Source organism: Panthera pardus, unplaced genomic scaffold (assembly GCF_024362965.1).
Source record: "Panthera pardus isolate Hobbes unplaced genomic scaffold, ASM2436296v1 HiC_scaffold_10, whole genome shotgun sequence".
NCBI lineage: Eukaryota > Metazoa > Chordata > Mammalia > Carnivora > Felidae > Panthera > Panthera pardus.
In genome coordinates this window covers 44,182,659-44,205,745 of record NW_026526655.1, presented here as the reverse complement: position 1 = coordinate 44,205,745, position 23,087 = coordinate 44,182,659, and the positions used below count along the sequence as shown (strand labels likewise).

Below are 23,087 nucleotides of genomic sequence, written 5' to 3'. Positions count from 1 at the left end.
GAGCAGCTAGCAGCAGCCCCTCTGTCCCAGCCTCGCTACCTTGCAGTCTTGCCAACACTCTCTGCACAAGGGCCCTGTCCTGTCACTGGCTATATGTGTAGTAGCAGATCCATAGACTACAGTTACCAGAGTCTCCTTCCTCTCAGCCAGGTTTACCTCATAAATATTTATTAACACCCTCACTCCCTCACTGTCTCTCTGCCCGACTCTGGGCCCTCATCACCTCTTGCCTGGACTGCTATGATGTCACTGTCCCAGGGCCTCCCACTTACATCCACCCTCTGTGCCAGAAGGCAGATGGGCCACATTCTGCCACCCAATGAGGTTCACGGTCTCTGCTTTGATTGTGTTAACTGTATTTTTATTTTTAGATTAGTTGCCAACATTTAAAAATAATAAGAATTCACATTCAAATCCATATTTCCAGCTTTTCTAAAAAAAAACAAAAGATCTGGCAAGGCAGAGCCCATATTCCTATGTGGTAATAATCAGCTCAAGCTGAGTAGTAACTGCCCCCTTACTGATGAGGTTGCATTGTAGAATTTCTCACAGTCCTCATGATGGCCCCACTGACTCACCCCTGCTCAGCATCACCCAGTCAGGACCAGCCCCAAGCATTTGGATTTGTAAGTCTGGTCTAGGCAGCAGGCAGAGAATGCTGACTGCATTGCAGAATGGCTTCTTGCCTCCACTGTGCACAGGATCAGACTAGATTCCTTAACACAGCCTGTGATGCCTCCACAACCTGGCCGACGGCCACCTCCCTTGCCTGCCTCATGATGCTACCAAACTGGGCTTTCTCCCTGTCAGGGAGGTCCTTCCTACATTTATTCACCCGGCTGTTTTAATTCATTAAGATTCAGCCCAGTAATATCTCTTTCAGGAACTCTCCTGAACTCTCTCTATGTGCCATAGTCCCTGAACAGGCATATTTTTAACACTCCAAAGATACAGAAACGCATGCTGATGGCGCAGCAAGTACACCTCAAGGGTAGGGACTATCTCCTTCATCTGTGCACCTGACACAAAAACAGGTGTTCAGGCTCAGTGACTAAGGAGAGACATAATACAGTTGTGACAATAGAAGCTACCTCATCTCTCTTTCTGTATTTTTCAAGGGCTTAAGCCTTAACTTTATTAAAAAAAAAATTTTTTTTAACGTTTATTTATTTTTGAGACAGAGATAGACAAAACATGAATGGGGGAGGGTCACAGAGAGAGGGAGACACAGAATCTGAAACAGGCTCCAGGCTCTGAGCTGTCAGCACAGAGCCCGACGTGGGGCTCAAACTCATGGACCGGAGATCATGACCTGGGCCGAAGTTGGACACTTAACCGACTAAGCCACCCAGGCGCCCCTTAAGCCTTAACTTTAAACCTAAAAAAACCCAAAAAGTCCTAAGCATAAACAATACATTCATTTAGCTCTATTTCATAAGCACAACAAATACCTTTAAAGCAATCTTGGGTCCTAATGAAAGGAAATGTAGAATAAAAGTAGAAATTGTAGGCAACCCAGAACCCAAGTAATTTTGCCCCTGATCTCAGTAAGTTCTAGGTGAGCTGAAATTACCTAGTATTTGGGGGGAGACCTCTGAAAGATTAATGAAGACTAGAAATGGAGATGGGATTAGATGCTTAAATTCTCTATCCGCTTTCTCTCCCAAATCCCCAGATGAAATGTAGTTAATTGTGAGACTAAATAGGACACATCCAAGAAACTTCCCCAAACAATAAAGAAAACCAGAACTCAAAATGTCACATTTACAAGGAGAAAAAAGATACGCACCACCTCATATAAGTGAACGCCTTCAGTGGGTAGCGTAGACTCCTGGAGGCCAGGATGAGGATCAGAGCTGCATAGGAGCCCTGGGGCACGGTGACTCCACAATAGATCAGAACCAGGGCGAGGAGCCGCAGTGTCCACGTCAAAAGAGTCACGCTCCTTTCATCAACCAGGGGCCCATGCTTATAACAAACAGCAAAGCTGAGCAATCCAGCTACCAAAACATAGCCTGTAAAAGCAGAAGAACTTGAAAATCTGAACCTGAAAAGTTATGTGAAAGATCCTGGTAGAGCCTTGACTTAAGCAGAAAACCTTCATTTGTGTTTTCTTTTTCCAAAGAAGTAAGGCTGAAAAACACATAGAGGGGTAGTTATTCCTTCAATGTGAGATACTGTGCTGACTTTTTGTGATAATTAAGGTTGTCTAATAATAAATTATTATGATATGTATATTTTTTAGTTCAGAGTCCTAGATGAGCAAATGTTACCATAGTTCCTTTGGTCAGGAATAAGCCTCAGCATATGTCACAGTTGGCTACAAACCCTATTTTTTCATTTTTACTTTCTAGTCAAAAAAGGAAAATATAGTGGAGGGATCAGTCTATATCCCCCCTAATACAGTGCTCAGTTTCTACATTAATAATGGCAGGATGATGAGATATTCTGCATCCTCCCTCTGATCTGATGTGAAATACACATCTCCTCTGATGTATACTATGAAAAATGGTTCACTTGTGTCTAAGAAAGCCTCAAGATCTAATTTCCAGTTTAGGAAATACAGGGGAGAGAGGAGCAAGTTAAATTATACCACAAAGGAGTAATCAGAAAAATCCAGACAGTTGGGACACTCTACAGGACAACTAGTCTCTTCACCAGAGCACTATGATGAAAAAAGCAATTGTTATGGATTAAAAAAGACCTACAAGACATAATAAATGCAAAATATGGTACTGGACTATATCCCACCTTATACAGACCAACCATCAAGGACACTGGGTAAATCTGAACATGGCCTGAGTAATTTATGTAATTATTGATTTTTTTAAGATTTAACAGTTATTTAACTATAGAAGAAAATGCTTTTTTTTTAGAGATGTTTACTGAAATATTTAGAAGAACATACCATGATATCTGTAATTTACTTTAAAAATACTTAAGCATAAAAAGAAAAATGAGCTAAAGACATAAAAATCTTCAATTAAAACAAAAATTGATTGCTTCTGTTTTGGGTGGGTGGACTTATGTGAGAAGTTTGGCACTAAGGGCTTAGGAGAAAGTTGACCCTCCCATTCTCCATTATTCCCCAATTAAAACAAATAAATAATTTTTAAAACTTGTTCATTTGTTTTTGCTTTCAGGAAATAAGAACAAGTGGTTTCTTAATAGCTTCTCTGTTTCTGAAAATTCAAGTTTTCATTAGTAATTTATATTTAGGATTTTTCACCTTTCATGCTGAATACATTAAGAAAAAGAAAGAGTCATGATTCAAAGCATAAAAGCAGTCAAAAGGGACAAATACTTTTTTGCTCTTTTCATCATTAGTACAGAAAACTAAGAAAGATGTCATTGGGAAATAGACTAAAATGAGATCTAAAAGGGTTACCTGGGTGGTTCAGTCAGTTGGGTGTCCGACTCTTGATTTCGGCTTGGGTTGTGATCTCACCGTTTGTGAGTTCAAGCCCCCCCATCAGGCTCTATGCTGACAGGGAGAAGCCTGCTTGGGATTCCCTCTGTCTCTCTCCTCTCCTCTCTCCCTCTCTCCCTCCCTCCCTCCATCCCTCCCTTCCTCTCTCTCTCTCTCTCTCTCTGTCCCTCCCCCACTTATGCTCTCTCCAAATAAATAAATAAACAAACTTAAAGAAAAAGAGAGATCTAATGAACTGAAATCATCAACTGTGGGAATAAAATAAAATGTTTTTAACAGCACTTCTCCTTAGTTCAAAAGGAAAATTTAGATGCTAGAGAGAAACATACTTCCAAAGGAAGGCCTCTTAGTTATACTTTCAGCTTTGTCAATAATACATGTATATATATATATATTTTTTTTTTTAATTACCTACCTAATATATATATTCTGTTTTCATGCCATAGCCACTTCAGATCTTCCATCAAATGGCATACAACATAAACTGAAGCAAACCAACAACCAACCATTAGAGCCCAAAAGGTGCTATACTGTGTGTAAAAGAGAATAAATGACACATTCACTCTCACAAAAATAGGAGGAAACAAATAAACCCTTTATATTATTAGAAACTTCTACATCACACTGCACTGAGGTCAATTCAAGGTGCTCTCTGGTGTCTTGTTAAAGTTATGGCCCATGAACCAGCAGCATTGGCATTACCCGGGAGCTTGCTGGAATGCAGACTCTTGGGCCCCATGGCAGATTCCCAAATCACAACCTGCATTTCAGCAGGATAATACTCAGGTAACTTGCATGTATACTAAAGGTGGAGGTGGAGAGGCACTGTTTTAAAGAATAAATTTATCTCAAAATAATGCCGGTGTTGCAAGCTTTAATCAGAGTATCTGCAACATTATCAACATTAACTAATATTTATCCTCAACTAAGTGCAGGGAATTCTTTCATTAAAGGTGTTTCGCAGAACTAATAATAATGAAGAAATCCCCAGTTGTAGCAATACTGTTACTCAAGGCCTTGATGGTTCAGCATCACGACATTCCTCAGCTCTGTCAAGATAAGAGAAATTTCTTTTTTTTTTTTTTTTTTTTTTTTTAAATTTTTTTTTTTTTTCAACGTTTTTTTTTTTTTATTTATTTTTGGGACAGAGAGAGACAGAGCATGAACGGGGGAGGGGCAGAGAGAGAGGGAGACACAGAATCGGAAACAGGCTCCAGGCTCCGAGCCATCAGCCCAGAGCCTGACGCGGGGCTCGAACTCACGGACCGCGAGATCGTGACCTGGCTGAAGTCGGACGCTTAACCGACTGCGCCACCCAGGCGCCCCAAGATAAGAGAAATTTCTACTCAGCATAGAATCAGCCCCCACCACTCCTAAGAAAGATCTACTACCTGAAAATAAAAGGGTCTTGGGGCAACTGGGTTGCTCAGTTGGTTAAGCATCCAACTTTGGCTCAGGTCATGATCTCACAGCTTCTGAGTTCGAGCCCTGCATCGGGCTCTGTGCTGACAGCTCAGAGCCTGAAGCCTGCTTCAGAGTCTGTGTCTACCTCTCTCTCTGTCCCTCCCCTCCCCGCACTCACACTCTGTGTCTCTCTCTGTCTCTCAAAAATAAGTAAACATTAAAAAAAATGTTTTTAAATAATGGAGTCTCAAAAAAGTATCACCAAAAGTTATATTTACTTAAGGGTATACATAATAACAAATAAAAATGGAATCTCTAGAAAAAGATACATTTTAAAGCCAGTTTTGTAATACAGTGTAGAAATACAGTTTGAATTTGGAACTGTCATAATCAACGTGATTAACTTTGATCCATTTTTCATGTCTATGAGATCATGGTTTCCCTCTTTTATTCATTTATACACAGTATGCCTACCTTAGGAATAAACCTTTTCACCAGAAGCAGGACAAAGACTAACGTCATTAGAACACCTAGCACAGTCCCAGAAGAGTAAAAGAAGATAGGACTTCTGTCAAAACAAGCAAATAAAAGCCATTTAAATGCCAAGCAGCACTTTCAGTATTAAAAACTGTGTTTAACCTGACGATAGCAACTATAAAGAATACTAAGAAGAAAAACTCAGATGTTAGTTTTAATTAGATCCTATACTCTTAAAAAAATGAAATTTCTATACTTGAAATTTATAGTCAATAGCTTGCCACTAACTCAAAACAAAATGTCTGAGTTATCTATGTTTAGAATCTGATCCAAGAATAATTACTGAGTGCCTACCATGTAGCAGGCACTTGTCTGAGAGCTCTGCATGCATTCACAACAGCCCTGTAATATAGTTATCCATGTCAAAATTTTACAGAGGAGGAAGCTAAGACACCAAGAAGTTAAAGACCTTCCATAAGTCAGTATCTGCCAATTGGAGGATTCAGGCTTATAGCCCAGCTCCTCTGAGTCCAAGCTTTACTCTTCAGGCTATGGAAGTAATATTGGTTTTATAAAGGCCATGGATTACATTAAACATACTTAATTGCATTACAAGAAAGATGAGCAATATTAAGAATAGCAAGCTAAGAAGTAAAATATTATTGGCAAAGGACTCCTTTTTCATGAGAGAAGTTGTAATAAACAAAATATCAGGATGCTATGTTTATCCAAGAGTCAAATATTTGTTAAACTCAACCTTTTGTATCAGAGCCACAAATTTTGGAGGCAGCTTGAATCTAATAGAGAGAGCAAGCATCTGGCATCAGAAAACCTGAATATAAATCTCGGCCCTAGCAAAGTTCACATAATTAAGAGGATCAAATAAAAAACGTACATTAATACGTAACACAAAATGATGCATGTAAAAGCATGCTGTAATATATACGTTACATATCATGTGTACTGTTTCTGGTTTTAAAAGGCCTTTCAAGCACTATCTTCAGAACTACTGTTTGTAAAACCTAAAGCAAGAACTGCAAACTAGTGTGGAAATACTTAGCATAGGGTCAAAATTGTCCTATACTCTTTTTAATTTACAAAATTAACACAATAAAAAGGGATACTTACCTACTCAAGGTCTTTGCATAAAAGAAGAGGAAAATACCTGCTACAAACACAAGGAAGAGTTTGAAATCCACAACTGGAATAAAAAAGACACACACACACAACGAAGACTTTGTGTCAATGTAGTTGGTAAAAGAAAAGTCACTTTATTGAAATGTCACTCCAGAAAAACTAAATCCATAAAATCAAGTATAATGAAAACAGACTTACTGTTTCGATTCACACTAATTGTATAGATAAATATCTTCCTGACAGGCTTCACAGAGAAGCACATGGTCTCTCCATATGGATTGATGATTATGGTAACTTCATTAGACTCCTTTGGTGTCCAAAAATTATGAATCACACATTTGATAAAAGATAGAATGGTTTCTGGATACTGACAATTATGTCTTCCTGTGATATATGCAATATTGAGCAGGCCTGAACTGGTAATTTTCACCTATAAAATAAGAACAAAGAAATCCATAAACACAGAAGTTAAAACTTCTCATAAGCTCCTTCAAATCATAAGCAGAGGAGTAAAGAGAGCCCAACATAACTGGATAAAGAACACTCAGATATACACGATCCCAGGGATCCCAGGGATCCCAGGGATCCCAGGGATGGACCTACAGATCTGTGTTTCGTTCAAACGCACCGAGCACAGAGACTTTTGAAAGTGGTTATTTCTTCCCCTGAGTTGTAGGTGACTTAACTCCCTCCTGTAGCAAGTTGTTGTGGTCAAGGGACATGTGAAAAAGAATGACAAAAGTAATAGGTGGCCAACTATTTGGTTATAAACACGAGAACAGGAATTATGTCTCTACCATTTTCTACTGTGTTGTGAGAAAAAGCACTTCCTTCTGGATCAGCTGAGCATATGTAATTCAGGCTTCTCTCCCCATGCCTCCTGAAGAAGGACCAGAATCCAACCACAGGTCCTATTCCAGTCTCACAACAAAGTACTGGCTACAGTACCCAGCAAACAGTGACAATCCAGTGTTCATTAAAGAACAACTCTGCTGCTGCCTTTCTCCCTCTCTATTCCTCTTCTCTGTCCAAGAGTAAGGCAAGCCTGAAAAGGATAGTGAGATCACCAACTCTGAAGACAGGGCATCAGGTGATATAACCCATTACCTACACTCATTTCTCCTGGACTTTAGTTCCTGGCTCACTGATGCTCTCTCTCTAATACTATTTCTTGTCATATTTCTCAGGGTTCAATGTGTTTATTATGTATGCCAAACTCCTTCCAATGCTCTGATTCTCAGCATCTTGAGCTCCTACCCTCTTATGCTTGTTCTCTGCCCCACCTCAGCTAACTACTCCCACGGCCACACCCAGGACCTTGTTCATACCAAACTACAGCCCCTCTACAGGTTGTTTCATGCATCCCACTGGCTGACCACCAACTCCTACCTTTCTAGCATGCCCTGTATAGTACCTCGACCCCACTAAGCCTTTGACCCCACCATGGATCAAGCCATTTTTCCCCTGCTCCTCACCCCTTTGATGTCCTTAGCCCCTTCTTAATCCAGCTAAATTCCACGATCGATCATTACAAATCATTCTCTTGCAGGTACCCGACTCATTTGCACTGCTCTAGCTTTGTCACATCCACCTGCAAAATCCAACTCTCCACCCATTCTACTCTTGGCATTTGTACCACCCAATGGTGCTAGATAAACACACAGTAGCTTGACTTCAAGCCCCTGAATGGGAACCTGAAGTGGGACCTGCAGCTATGGGCGATCACACCACATTCCTATCTACTCTCCACTCTCTTCAACAAAGATTTCACAGCTTTTCCTTCCTCAACACCAATACCTCCTCCCCTTCCTCACTCTCCACTGAAAATGAAAGAAGCCAGAAGAGAACATCAACAGGTTCCTATCCCCACCTCCACCCACCCGGCAGCACCTGCAGGCACGTGCTCTGCTTCCTGCCTGTGGGGAGGAACTTTCTGCCACAGAGGAGACTTAAAGAAGATTCTCAAGGCACAGAATCAGATCCACCTCTGTCCACTCAAGGACAGCCTACCAGCACTTCGTCCCTCTCTGTTAGACCATTCCTATCAGGACACAAACATGTTGAAGCTTTTCCATTTAAAAACAAAAAAGCCACTTTCCCCTCCAGCTATCCCCTTGCTTGCCAGTGCACTCAGATTCTTTTAAAAAGTTGCCCATACCTGCAGTCTTCAGTTCTTCTCCTCTCCATTCTCTCTTTAACCCTCTTCCAATGTGTCGTTTCCAACAGGCTGTCCCTGACAAAGTCACCAGGGACCTCCATGTTGCTAAATGCATTCTCCGTCATCATATTTGATCCACCAATGGCATTTTGGCCCTGCTTGTAACACTTCTTCCCACAGCGTCCTGGACATCTTCACCTGTTGCTCCTTCTCTCTCTCTCCTCTGTTGGCCTCTTCCTCCTCCCTGACCTCTTCATATAAGACTGACCCAGGCTCAGCCATTGGTCCTCCATCTAAACCCACTCCTTAGCACTGTCTATAAACATGCATCACTGCTTAGTTTTGAAAAAAGAAACACAGGAAAGACAGAAGCTAGTAATATTGACTACCCACAAGGGTTGGATAGGAAGGATAGAGAAATGAGGGGGAGTGACACTTCTCTGAGGATACTTCTGTGTAGACCTGTGATTTTAAACCATACTAATATTGCACATACTAAAATATAATTATAAGAAAATCAACTAGGATGGGGAAAACCCTTAAAAATAAAAACAAATATATTTCAAATGAAAATGGAAATGAATGAAACCAAATATATTTCAAATGAATAATATAACCATATTGAAGGAGGATGGGTGGGAATGAATTAACCTAAGTAATTTTGGGGCATAGTATTAGACTATGTACTCTTAAACTAGAGATAAAACACACTCTAAACAAACGTTGACAAAGAAATAATAAATAAACAAATTACTACCCTAGCATTAAGCAAATAAATTAATATACTGAGGATAATGAAAACCAGGTTCCCCATTATCAGAGAAGAAAGTTACAAATACGACAAGGAGAGAGATTAGAATGAACCCAGTAGTATGGGAGATATCAAAAAGCATGTTTTTTTGTTTTTGTTTTTAATTTCAGAGAGAGAGAGAGAGAGAATGTGTGTGTGTGTGTGTGTGTGTGTGTGTGTGTGTGTGTGAGTGAGTGGGGGAGAGGGGCACAGGGAGAGGGAGAGAGAATCCCAAGCAGGCTCCATGCTTAGCACAGAACCCGATACAGGGCTTGGGTCCAAAACCCTGGGATCATGACCTGGGCTGAAATCAAGAGTTGGAAGCTCAACAAACTGAGCCACCCAGGTGCCCCAGAATGCATGTTTCTTAACAGATAGAGTGACAGGGGGCCCCTGGTTGGCTCAGTTAGTTGAGCATCCAACTTTGGCTCAGGTCATGATCTCATGGTTCATGAGTTCAAGCCCCACAGTGGGCTTCGTGCTGATAGTGTGGAGCCTGCTTTGGATTCTCTCTCTCTCTTGCAAAAACACATATTAAAAAAAAAACAGTGACAGAAATAGATACATGTGCAGGTGTAGGGGTGTATATGTCTCTGTGTCTCTGTGTGTATGCATATGACAATGGTATCCCAGCACTAATAAACACACCTAACTCTGAATGCTCCTTGAAAAAATGTAGGATTCCAGAGATGGGTTTAGGAAATTACAAGATAAGCCTGGAGCATCCTGTTTGCCAGAGATGCTCAAATGATAGGCACAAATTAAAAGGACACATGAAATACTTAAAAAAAAATTTTTTTTTAATGTTTTTATTTAATTTTTAGAGAGAGAGCGTGAGTGGAGGAGGGGCAGAGAGAGAGGGAGACACAGAATCCGAAGCAGGATCCAGGCTCTGAGCTGTCAGCACAGAGTCTGACACGGGGCTCAAACTGACAAACTGTGAGATCATGACCTGAGCCGAAGTCAGACGCTTAACCGACTGAGCCACCCAGGTGCTCCCACATGAGATACTTTGAAGGAACTCCTACTGGCCAAATCTAGGATAATTTGAATATCAAAATAAATTATGAGGTAATAGATTCTAATCCACTGAATGAATTGGCAATCTGTAATATTACATGAATATAAATAAACTGGAGAAGGAAAAAGTCTTCCTTCTTGAAGAATACTGATGAATGAGGAAAGAGTAATGGAATTAGAAAATCACCATTTGATAAAACAGCATGATGATAACTGGTTCATGCAAGCATCATCAATGGACAATAAAACTACAGGGTGAAAGGTAAGGAAAAGAGTATCTACATAGTTTCAAAGTATCTCCTCAAAATACTCATTTATTACAAAGGGGAAAATGGTCACTTTCCAGTGGTAAAATTGTAAATTGACGACACCACCTTAAGCAGGTGATCAAAATGGTGTATATTATCAGTAATAGTACAAATCAACATCATATGCCTTCTGATATGCTGTCCCATCTTTTTCCCTCAGCCTAGAACACTCTTTCTTGGTATATTATCTTGGTAACTCACTAACTTCATTAAAATCTTTCTCAGGGCACCTGGGTAGCTCAGTCAGTTAAGTGTCTGACTTTGGATCAGATCATGATCTCCTGGTTCATGAGTTTGAGCCCCACGTCGGGCTCTGTGCTGACAGCTCAGAGCCTAGAGCCTGTTTTGGATCCTGTCTCTCTCTCTCTCTCTGCCCCTCCTTCTCCACTTGTGCTGTCTCTCTCTCTCTGTGTCTCTCTCTCAAAAATGAATAAACATTTTAAAAAATTACAGTCTTTCTTAAATATCACCTTCTCTACAAGAACTACCCTGATCACTCTTTTTATACTGCCCCCTCACCTCCCTCATTCCGCTTACCTTACTCTACATTTTCTTTTTTCATAGCACTTACTAGTTGTATAATTTTCTTCTCTATTACATTTATGGCCCATCTCCTATCCCTAGGAGTATAAACATCACAGGAGCAGGGATCTATTTTGTTCACTGATGTATCCTAAGAGCCTATAATAGTTCCTGGCACTTAACTAGTGCTTAATAAGTATTATTAATGAAGGAAAAGTACTGGGCTATTGAGATTAACTATTATCTTGGCCATACCTAGAATCAGAGAGGGGCTTGGGATAGCAATGATTTTGGAAAGTATGTATCTGAATAGCAAGCACACTGTGCTCACTTAGAAACCATATTTATTTGGAGTAGTTTGGGGAAGGGCTGATGAAGCGTATGAAGAGTTAATGTACCCTTCCACATATCCCTTTCCCTTGGGCCACTGGATGTGATTCCCAAGCTAGCTTTCATACTGATACACAGCTCTATGTCATATAAAAGCGATTTTGTATTCTTGAAGAAGTACATTTTAATTCCCAGCTCCTCAGACATAATTTAAACATAGGCTCTTACCTGCAGAGTTGACCACATGTATTTCCACTCCATTCGGGAATTTCGATTGTAGCAGTAACAGTCTGACTCAGAAGTTTTAATTAAATCCATTTCCTTCAGAGCTTTACACCTTGGAACTGAGAGATCGAAAAGCGATTACATTTCCTAAATATTTAATTTCCCGCAATCTTATCTTTTTTTCCCCTTTTATTCACAATAATAATGCATTTTACATTCTCTAAATGAATTCTCCTACATAGTAAGTATAGTCCCTCCATCTTTCCAACCTACAGGAGACAGGCAAAAAATTAGTCTAGTGTCAGTACTCTTGTGATATATGGAAGGCACTATAAGAACACAGAAGGTGGGCAGGAGGATGGGTTAAATGGGTGATCGGTATTAAGGAGAGCACTTGTGATGAGCACTAGGTGTTGTATGTGAGTGATGAATCACTACATTCTACACCTGAAACTAATATTACACTGTTATGTTAACGAACTGGAGTTCAAATAAAAAGTGAAAGTAAAAAAAAAAAAAAGAACTCAGAATGGGTACTTCAGTCTTGAAGTAGAGGGCAAGAATTGGTGGCAGCTTCAACACCTGCAGCTAGAGAGGTAAGCAGTAGTTACTACTTACTCTAAGGAGTATGGACTTCATGCTGAAAGCAGAGCATTGAAGGATTTTAGGTAAGCATCAAAGTCTCAGCAGGAAACTGATGACACTCAAAAGGGTTTAACTGAAGAGTTCAGTGAGGATGTGGGCAGAGTTAAGGCATTAACAATAAGGCGCTGTGAACTTCCCAGACATCAACAACAGCAGGAAGCCTTTAACATCCTTGCCTGAAATGGCAAAGGGAGGGCCCAACGTTACCAGAGCTGCTGAAGCCCAGAGGACAGTAGCGTCATGGGATGCAATCCCTGCCAAAATGTGGAACGGTGGGATGAAGGTATGACTACTTCAACCTCTCTCTCCTGCCCTCCCATCAGTGCCTCTCACTGGCCAAATGCAATGGGAAGCGGGAGGGCAAAGAAGCCCAGGTGATGCAGTCCACAGATGTCCACTTCCAGACACCGAGCAGGGAAGAGAGGGGCACAGAACAGATCTGTGAGAACAGAGAATAACCAATTTAATAGGGAAATAACAGGTACACAGTTGTGTTTTAGAAAAAGAATTCTAAAGCAGTGTGCAATTTTAGAGGTGAGGAAGACTAAAAGTAGAAGGACCACTAAGGAGGCTACTCAAGGAGTCCAAGCAAGAAATGAACTAGGTAGGAGGGAGAAAGAACAGATAAAAAGACCATTTAGGACTGAAATCAACAGACTTTGGAGATTCATTAGATGAGGGAGAGCAAGAAGACGACCTGAAAGTTCTGGTGAGTGGAAAGATGGTGAGGTCCCTCACCCAGAAAAGGAACACTGGAGAAGATGCAAGCCTGTGCAGGGAAAGGGGGATGAGTTCAATTTGGGACATAACTGAGTTTTGGTTGGTGGGACTAAGTGAAGACGGATAGATCTACAACACAGGAGAAATGTGGGGACAGAAGTAGATACATATGTGTCTGCATATATAAATATATGTGCATCTGTATATTATATACAACATATAAATAACATTTAATACAACACAACATAATCTAATGTACAGAGGAAGAGAGACAGGTGTTTTATGAGAGGGTAAATGCCATATGAAAACTGTAAAGTAATGGGATTCATTTTATTCTGTGGCTGCCTCCGTATCTGAATTTAAAGTGAAGTGAGATGAAAGTCATAAATTCTTCTGGATCCAGGACAGGGTGTCTGTCACCACTACACGTGTCAACAGGAAACAGGCACAGAGAATGTTATGGGCACACAGAGAAATGGGCCTCATGCCCATCCCCCAACTCCTCTAAGGAGAGTGTGGTCAGCTGCTCCATAAAAACATCAAGTGAAGTTAGAATAATCTGCTGCACCACAGTTGGGGAAGGACCGAGTAACTAAAAACTAGTCAACAATTACATCCATTCAGGGAATGATATCGAATAAGCCCACATAGGTTTGTGTCCTAGCTAGAAGCATCCTAAGCATTAAGCTTAAAGGAAGTGAAGACAGACTTGGGGAGAAGATGCAGAGAATACCCACCAATGCAACTGCATGGAAGTCACAAAGCTACACAAAGCAGGAAAGTCACATGAGAACCCAGTATCTTCCAGTGTGACACTGCCAAATCATTTAATCTATACTCTTTAAAAAAAAATTTTTTTTTAACCTTTATTTATTTTTGAGACAGAGAGAAACAGAGCATGAATGGAGGAGGGGCAGAGAGAGAGGGAGACACAGAATCGGAAGCAGGCTCCAGGCTCTGAGCCATCAGCCCAGAGCCCGACGCGGGGCTCGAACTCACAGACCGCGAGATTGTGACCTGAGCTGAAGTCGGACACTCAACCGACTGAGCCACCCAGGCGCCCCAAATCTATACTCTTAACATTGTGAGGAAATGCACAGTTTTTTAAATATACCAACAAATTTGCAGAGTTTGAGAGTCTGAGATGGAAATACAAGAATCCAGGTGAAGAGGCAGGTCTCAAAACGGCACGTAAAGGAAGCTCTAGAAGCTCTCTGCTAAATACAAACTACTAAAAATTAAAACTACATGCCCTGGGGGTGAGGGGGCCACTGGCTGGCTCAGTCCGTTGAGCAGTTGACTTCAGCTCAGGTCACGATTTCACTGTCTCTGAGTTCAAGCCCCATGTCAGGCTCGGTGCTGACAGCTCAGAGCCTGGAGCCTGCTTCAGATTCTGTCTCCCTCTCTCTGCCCTCCCCTGCTCACGCTCTGTCTCTCCCTCTCTCTCAAAAATAAACATTTTTTAAACATTTTTAAAACATGCATCCCTTGGCACAGCCTGTTTATATACAAGACCAAAAGGGGAATGCAGAACCAGTGCTACCAACACACAAAGCAACCAACTGTTGAGGCGAATTCTTGGATATATCTGAGATGCAAATGACTCCTGGCCAAGGGCTACACAGGGGAGAAAGCACTCCTGGACATCGAAGAGCTGGCAGCTAGCTGTAGAAGAGACAATGTCAAAGTCAGTGTAGAACCTGGGAGCACCTAAGCAACTGAAACACATAAAAGCCCTCAGCTAGTGAGAACAAGCATTAGAAGGAGGGCTGTCGAGGGGCGCCTGGGTGGCGCAGTCGGTTAAGCGTCCGACTTCAGCCAGGTCACGATCTCGCGGTCCGTGAGTTCGAGCCCCGCGTCAGGCTCTGGGCTGATGGCTCGGAGCCTGGAGCCTGTTTCCGATTCTGTGTCTCCCTCTCTCTCTGCCCCTCCCCCGTTCATGCTCTGTCTCTCTCTGTCCCAAAAATAAATTAAAAACGTTGAAAAAAAAAATTAAAAAAAAAAAAGAAGGAGGGCTGTCGACTGGCCTTCTGGTATCCTATGTTCTGCCTCTACGCAGCCCTCCTGTTGGGTCTCTGAGCAGGAACAGGTCTCTACCGGGTGGCTAGAGTTGACAACTTTATACTAACATCTATATTCCTCAGTAAAAGAGGGGAATCCCTACGTATTGTTGAAATGGGAGTGCATTCCAACCAGGCAGGTAAAGGGGGTGAGGCTTAAGGTTCACAGACCCCAGCAGCCCCAGACCATTGTAAGAATGTTAACTTCCAGCCAGTTGTTTCTTCAGGGCTACTCCTAATACGACACTTGTGCTCAATGCCAGGAGCTTCTCCCTGCATCGCCTCTCCTAGTGGGCTCCACTACTTCAAGGAATCAATTCCTGTAAGAACAGTGAACTACTCTTGTTAGTAGTTTGAGGGAATATCCTCTTTCTGGGACCTGAGCTTTACAAACAAATACTGCCTTCAAATGAGTTTGCTCCCCCTTGGTCCTAAGACTGTCTCCTTAAATCATTTGGTATCTGTAACTTTTAAGAGCAAGATGGTGCAATTTAAATATAGTGCAATGATCTGAATTTAGAAGTAAATGCTTCTCTGCTGTCCAAACCAGTCTTCTTGCACTTGAATTACTGTAATAGCCATTTAGCTGGTTTCCCTGCTTCCAGAATTGCTCCTATGACATTTCCCTAGACCAATTCTCCATCAGCATATAGATCTTTCAAAAACATCCATCAGAGCAGATTATTTACCTGCTCAAAACCAATGACTTCTAATTGCATTCATAATAAAATCCACCCTCCCTTCCAAGGACCTAGTACTCTGACCTTCTCTCCTCTATCCCTCCCCCTCTCAGCTACTCAGGCCACACCAATCCTCCCATCCTCAAGATGCTGAACCATTTCTGCCTCAAGTTTTCCTACTTGCCAATTCCTTGACCTGAAATCTGCCTTTCCCAGATTTTGGCAGAGCTTGCTCCTTCTGATAATATATGTTTGCCCAAATGTCACCTTCTCAGGAAGACCTTCTCTGACCCCACTGTCTAAAATGGCACACTCCAGCCCCTTTTATCTACTTTCTTCTCACTCTGCTTTATTTTTTCTTCATGTTATTATTCGTTTATACTCTGTCTCTCCATGAAGTTAGGGACAGCAAGTTCATTACCGTATCTCCAGCCTTTAAATATCTGTCTTCTGTGTGTGTGTTGTAATTCCAGAGGGTTAGTGAGTTATTTGGGCATGCATAGCCCAGACAGTGAAAGCCTGACCAATCTTTGTAAAAGTCTGGCCAGCACCAGTCAGCACAATAAAAGGAGGTACACTTTGTCCCTCCCTTTGAAGCAACATGATGTAAACAAAATCCTATCAGTCTGTGTCATTGCCATCACGCCTACAGAACGCACAGGACCTACAGAACCTACCCTACTCCATCATCAATATACCTTAACTAGAGGGTTGAGAGCTGTAATCCTTAAGATCCCTTGGACTAGGGACTCTCTTCTTTGTCCTCACTGGTTAGAGAAGGGCAGAGAGATGTAAGAGGCAATAAGTTTTTGTTTTACTCATATATGGTACATCAGTGTATTCTACATAGGAGGCCTCCCAGTTAGAAGAGAATAACTTGCTCTTTCTCCTTGGTCCTCAACAGGATTAAGTAAAGTACAGAAGGAGGTAGGTTGCTCTGGCTATTGATTTCAATAGAAACACTACTAAAAGCATGTTGCAAAGTGTTCCCCCTGGAATTCTCCAGAGTGGCCTCTGGCTTTTGAGGTCAAGTTGATGTCGAATTTACACAATACATGAGATATGATAGATAAGGTGTTTGTATTTCATGGTGTCCACTGGCTGCCCTCATTGTTATTAACTCTCTTCTGAGATGAATTTCATTGAATCCACACAAGAACTCCGAAATATCTAAGGAAGAACATGCCTAACTTCAAGTGAGTTCATGTAAACCATAAGCCATGGGCTAGCTAGGCTAAGCGTAAGATACTGTAGCAATCAAGATTGTTATCTATTGCCCAAATGTGCACACTCTTTCTAAAATAAAAAATAAGCGAGTAAATAAATAAATAAATAGAGATTGTTAAGTAGGCTGGACTACTGCCTTCCTAGAGATAACAAGATCTTCTAACCTTAGATTGTTTATAAAGGTTATCTTTCCTAGGTCTCTCCTCCCTTAAATAATCTTCTAGAAACATTTCATTATTCAGTTTCTTCCTCCTCCATCTCCACCTAAGGGTGGAAATAGAAAACATAGCCAGCTAATCTGAACTCTGTTGGCTGTTCAAGCCCTGACACTTCAAGACCTGAACTCTGTGAAGCTGCCAGATGTCTATAGGTATCATTTATTTATGTGGCCTCAGTCATGCTGGTTCATTCTGCTAGGATGGAACTTCCCGGAGGCAGATGTAGGGAAACCCAAAAATATCACAATGATACCAACAAAATCCCTTCACAATATAATCAAGAAAACAAAAGGGAATTTCTGGGGCTTCATAAAAACTTAATAATAATCATTCATCTGATCAGAAGAGAACAATACCTGCCTAGGGACAGCTACTGCTTCCACCTGAGGCTGAAATATGCTTCCACCCTAGAAGGTGCCCCATAACCTGGGTATTCACATCCTCACACCTGATTCCAGAGGCAGAGAAAGTTCTGGAAGTGTGGGCTATCCCAGCTCTGCCTCATCTCCTAAGCACTTAGGGAGTATCTACAGGGCCAGCCCAGCATGCCATCATCACAATGCCTACCCCAGCAAGTCTGCAACTCTAAGTCGCAAAATGACCATTGCCTTCTGTAACTCTATGCAGTCCTCAGCAGGTTCTCTTGATTCTGCAATAAACCTGACTTCCGTAGAATATATTTCTGGACAATTGTGCCCAAACGGCTAAGATGAAGCGCAATTATTTACATTACCAAAGGATCTGAGTCAGGGTTACCTTACCCAATGAGATTCCTTAGTTCATTTTATTTTTTATTTAAAAAAATTTTTTTGATGTTTATGAGAGAGAAAGGGAGAGAGACAGAGCACGAGCTGGGGAGGGCAGAGAGAGAGGGAGACACAGAATCCGAAGCAGCTCCAGGCTCTGAGCTGTCAGCACAGAGCCCGACGCAGGGCTCAAACTCACAGACCACAAGATCATGACCTGAGCCGAAGTTGGAGGCTCAACAGACTGAGCCACCCAGGTGCCCCCTTAGTTCATTTTAAATACCACTCAATTTAGGGGCGCCTGGGTCATTCAGTCTGTTAAGTGTCGGACTCTTGGTTTTGGCTCAAGTCATGATCTCACAGTTCCTGAGATGGAGGTTCTATGTCATGACAGCTCCCTCTCTCTCTCTGCCCCTCTCCTGCCAGTGTGGGTGCTCATACATGTGTGCTCGCTTGCTCTCTCAAAATAAATAAATATTAAAAAAGTGTTTTAAAAAGTGCCACTCAATTTATAAATATTCAATGAATCTAATTTTAACATTACATAGCTTATATAAAAAAGGGACAGATGGGTATCACCTGCTTTAACTAATAAATTACATTTAAAATTACTCCTTTGTACTACTTTTGTCATTTTTTAGTTTTCCTAATGTAAAAGGATATATTTAAGTTAAAGAATTTAGTCATATGTAAGGTAAAAATATTCAGTCAAAACTTCAGAAAAGGGCAGGTAGTACTTAAACCTACTTATAGCATGTGCTAAAAATAAAAAGCACAAACACTCCTCAAATCCTAGCAGATCTTAAACAACCTCCAACATAAAAATATTTCAGCAACGTTCTTCCTAAAAATTTAACCTTACATGGCCCTCATATGGGAAATAAATATCTTCAGATGAAACTATAATATAAAATCACTTATTAAATTAGACTGCCATTTTCTCCATCTGGCCTATCACTGCTTTTCTTTTGGGACAAAGAAGGGGAGGTAGAAGAATAGGAAAAACAAAAAGGAAAACCAACAAAACTTAGCTCCTGAAAGGTCAAAGGAAGAAGGACTTTTCTGGGTATTATTTTATAAATTCCTAGTTTCAAAGGAGTTAGCATGGAGCACCAAAGTTACAAAGGTAACTTTCCTATTCTAGTAACCCTAGTTTTTTTTAACCGGACTTGAATATCAATCTGGATTTTTATTTCTCCAAGAATGTGCATAGAGAATGAATCTGAAATTAGCACATGCTGATGTACATTCAGGCTAATTTTAACTTTGAGAACTGATTTTTCTTCTCCATAGAGAAGAACCTTGAAAGCTGTAGTTTCAAATGGCCTATTGCTATATAGTTCAAGCCTGGGAATTCAACCCAGTGGCCTGAACTTTATCATAGGACATGTGGTCTCTAGGGCCCTCTCCCACTGGCTGCAAACTATGAATAACTCTTCCTTTCAGCCAGACAACTATCTGCTTCTCCTGTGTCATTTGCCTCTGACTTTCATCCAAATAGGGTGACAGAAAGCTGGCCTCGCTCTAAACGTTCTCTATTGTACGGAAGGGTGTGTACATTCAAGACAGAATTTTACAACAGTAAGTATCATCTAATCCAAGCTTCTCATGTTATAGATGGGCCCTATTTCATGAAAGGAAGTACCAGCTGTTTGACCGCAGGGATACTCATAAAACCACTTTTGGAGCAACAATGTTCCTTAGACCTAGTCTAGTCCAGAGGTTCCAATGTGGTGTCTTTAGAACCTTCACAGGATCCAGGATGCTCCATAGCCTCTGCTGTATAGTATATCTGGAATGGCAAGTGTTACTATAAGGCTATGTAAATTGCCATTTTTCTTAGCTGTGGGCTAGAATTCTATCAACTCAGTGGGCATCCTGCATGTCTTGGGCAGAACAGTAGCTCTGATAAGCATTTCCGTGGGTCTTGGGCTAACAAAATAGAAGGAAGAATAGTTAATACTAAATGTAATAGAAATATGAGAAATATTGGGTGGACTGAAGCAAATAAAAAAGTGAGGAAAATATTGGAAGCCATTCAGCAACAGAAGAACTTTATTTTACTCATGAGAAAACCATTGTCCATAAAGATTATGTGCCGGGACCAAAGTAAATTCTGCAAGTGAGTGGGGAAATGTAATGAATAACTAGAACTCAAGGTTCTGGGTGTTGGTCCAAAGCTACTTACAATTTTCTGGCTGCTGCTATGCTCAGAAACCCTCCCTCTTAGAAACATCTGTCATTTATTTTTTCATCAGTATATAGACTGGTTACATTTCTTACTCCTAAAGCCTGACTTTCCTCATCTGTAAAATGGGTATGTAAATGGTACTTAAGCCCATAGGGTTACTGTGGGTATTAAAAAAGATTATGCATTTAAAGCACTTTTAACACATAGGAAGCACTCAAGGAATGTCCATTCAATGAAAACTGGTACCGAACAGTTCCCCAAGTGTTTAACGCACTGCAAGATTCCCATGAGTTGGCAGCTCTGGCAGAATCGGAAAACTGTCTTCATCCTTTGACAAAGAACCTTGATCTCGTTGGAGGGGCTAAAGGATCACACTTGGGTGCCTCCCTTGCAAACAGCGGTTACCAATGAGAGGAGGAGAAGCTGGTGGACAGAAATTCCACGAAATCTTTTAAAGGATTTTACGCGAGGAGTGGGGATGAGCTAGAAATATTAAGCTCATAGCATATTACTAGAAGTTCTGGAGTCGGCACTCGCGACCTCCCTTCCGTGCCAGGATCTTGAGAGCACTCCACAGATAGCCCTTAACAACATGAGGAGCTACCATCTCTTGTTTCCTATGTAACATCGGGCACACTTTAAACATCACAACAATCCCGTCAGATAGGATCTGCTTTACATGTGACCAGTAGCGTGCCTTGCTCAAGGTCGCAGAGCTAGTCAGAGGCAGGGGAATTTCGGTCTAATTCTAAAGCTAAAGCTCTTCTATTGAGTCCAAAGTAATAGCTATATAGAGAAATACTGAGGTTTTCAACACAAATCGATGTACTATACAAAAGTCTTGTGTTGAAAGTCGGGAGACTAGCTAGGGTCAGCTGTGCCAGTGACAAGCTGTGTGACCTCAGACAAATCAAAACATCTCGGAGCTTTGGTTGCTGCTTCGTAAACGAGGAAACTGGGCTAGACTGAGCTTGGCGGTTGCTTCTACTCCTAAAATCATAAAAGTGTCCAAGTGACAGCAAGAAGACCAGGGAAACCCAAGCAGGCGATAAGTTGGGCCTGCCGCCGGCCACGCCCGGCGAGCCTTAGGGGACGAGAAAGCGCCCACCGGGCTGCCTGAGCCTTACCGCCGCCGCCGAGGGCAGGGAGAGCGCCCTCGAGCCGCCAAGGCCTACGAACCGAGGAGTCCGGGAGCGCGCGTGCGCGCCGGCCGCGAGTGCCCGCGGTTACCTGCCAACGCCGCCGCCGCCTCCTCCTCTCCGCGCACCGCGCCAGCGGGCGGCGCGGACAAGGGCTGCAGCCAGATTAGCAGCCACCACCGCCCCAGGGGAGGCCGCATCCCGCCCCGGGGCCAGCTCCGCGCCCCCGTTCGGCCGATAGTAGCAGCAATGGCGCAAGGCCTACGAGGAGGCTGAGCGGGGCGGCGAGACCCGTACGCGGGAAAGGCGGAGGCCCCGCCTTTCCGGGGCAGAGGAGTTAGCTCTAGGCTGCGGGCGACGGCTGGTAGAGGCTTGGGGGCTCCCTGTAACCCTCTTCTGGCCCCTACCGGCCTCGGGGCTTCCGGGCCTCGTCTTCCCCTGAGGCAGTTGGGCCGTGGCCCAGTCCCGTCGGTCCCTGCGCCAGGGTGGAAACGGCGGCGGGGGGAGGGGTGGGAGCTCCTCTGTGAATTTTGCCTAAAACTTCCCTGACCGGTGACCTGCGGCGTTTTAGGTCTCAGTTCTCAGAGGTCTCCTGAGCGATGCCTCTTGAAGGGCCCTTCAGGAACAACTCCCCCGCCCCCCCCCCACACCTTTTTTTTTTCACAAATCAAAGTTTCTTTATTTTTCCTTTTTTTTCTCCCATTTTCCTTTGTGTATGTAACAATAACAAACTGGCAATATGGTTGCTTAAGTAACACTTATATGTCCAAGCTTATCAACACACCACACTTCAGTATAAAGAGGCTGTAAAATGGTCCCTCACCAATACAGCATGTCTTAAATTAGCTTGCATTTAAAAAAAGAAAAAGACAGAAAACTGATTGATGGATGCCACAGGGAGGGGGTGGGGAAAGGAGGGCAAAATGTGCAAAACAGTTCAAAAAAATACAAACTTACAATTATAAATAAGTTCTGGTGACGAAATGTACAGTATGATGACTAAAGTTAATACTGTAATGTCTATTTGAAATTCGCTAAGAGTAGATCTTAAAAGTTCTCACCATACACAAAAGTCTTTGTAATTATGTGAGGTGATGTATCTTACTATGATGATCATTTTGCAATATATACATATATGAATCATGTTGTACACCTAAAACTAACACAATATTATATGTCAATTATCTCAATAAAACTGGGAAAAATATCTTGAGTGGCTTTAATATTGATAATTAGTAGAGAACTTGCAGTTAAGTAATACATATACTGTAGCTTTTTTTTCTTTTTAAAGAACGGAACTTTCTCAGGCCCTAGAAACCCATGAAGGTGATTCAATATTTCATACCAAACACTTATTAGAACAAAAGTTCATTTCCTCTTTTCTAATTCTGGTCTTCTGGTTATGTACCTCAGGGAAGCCAATTGTGACAGAAATCATCCTCTAAAAATAACTTAGCTTCATTTTCCCTAAAGGTATGAGTAGGACTGACTAGGCTTACCCTGGCTTCAAAGTAAGGTTTAACCAACTGTCCTCAAACCCCTGGCACCGTGTGTGCACCCACAGATGGTTTGGGAAGTTCAGAAATCTCCTTATAAGGAATTCTTCAAGGGGATGAGTTTTACAAATAAACTGTTATTAATGAAACTGCCACCTTGTCTG

The 23,087-nt window shown here is 41.9% G+C and overlaps 1 protein-coding gene across 6 annotated transcripts in view; it reads right to left on the bottom strand.

The window, feature by feature from the left end:
* The window catches only part of NEMP2 (nuclear envelope integral membrane protein 2), a 143,680-nt gene extending 121,797 nt beyond the window's left edge, over positions 1-21,883 (bottom strand). For all 6 annotated transcript variants that reach the window (XR_008423680.1, XR_002083757.2, XM_053906911.1 and 3 more), the window contains exons 1-7: positions 21,519-21,883; positions 11,805-11,920; positions 6,647-6,878; positions 6,440-6,512; positions 5,309-5,402; positions 3,846-3,960; positions 1,790-2,015 (exon numbers count right to left, since the gene is read on the bottom strand). Coding sequence is in view for 4 of the 6 variants with exons in the window: in XM_053906911.1 (XP_053762886.1) it covers positions 1,790-2,015; positions 3,846-3,960; positions 5,309-5,402; positions 6,440-6,512; positions 6,647-6,878; positions 11,805-11,920; positions 21,519-21,627 (965 nt within the window). In the remaining 2 variants the exon portion in view is untranslated. The remainder of the gene's footprint in view (positions 1-1,789; positions 2,016-3,845; positions 3,961-5,308; positions 5,403-6,439; positions 6,513-6,646; positions 6,879-11,804; positions 11,921-21,518) is intronic.
* Positions 21,884-23,087: the final 1,204 nt, after the last annotated feature.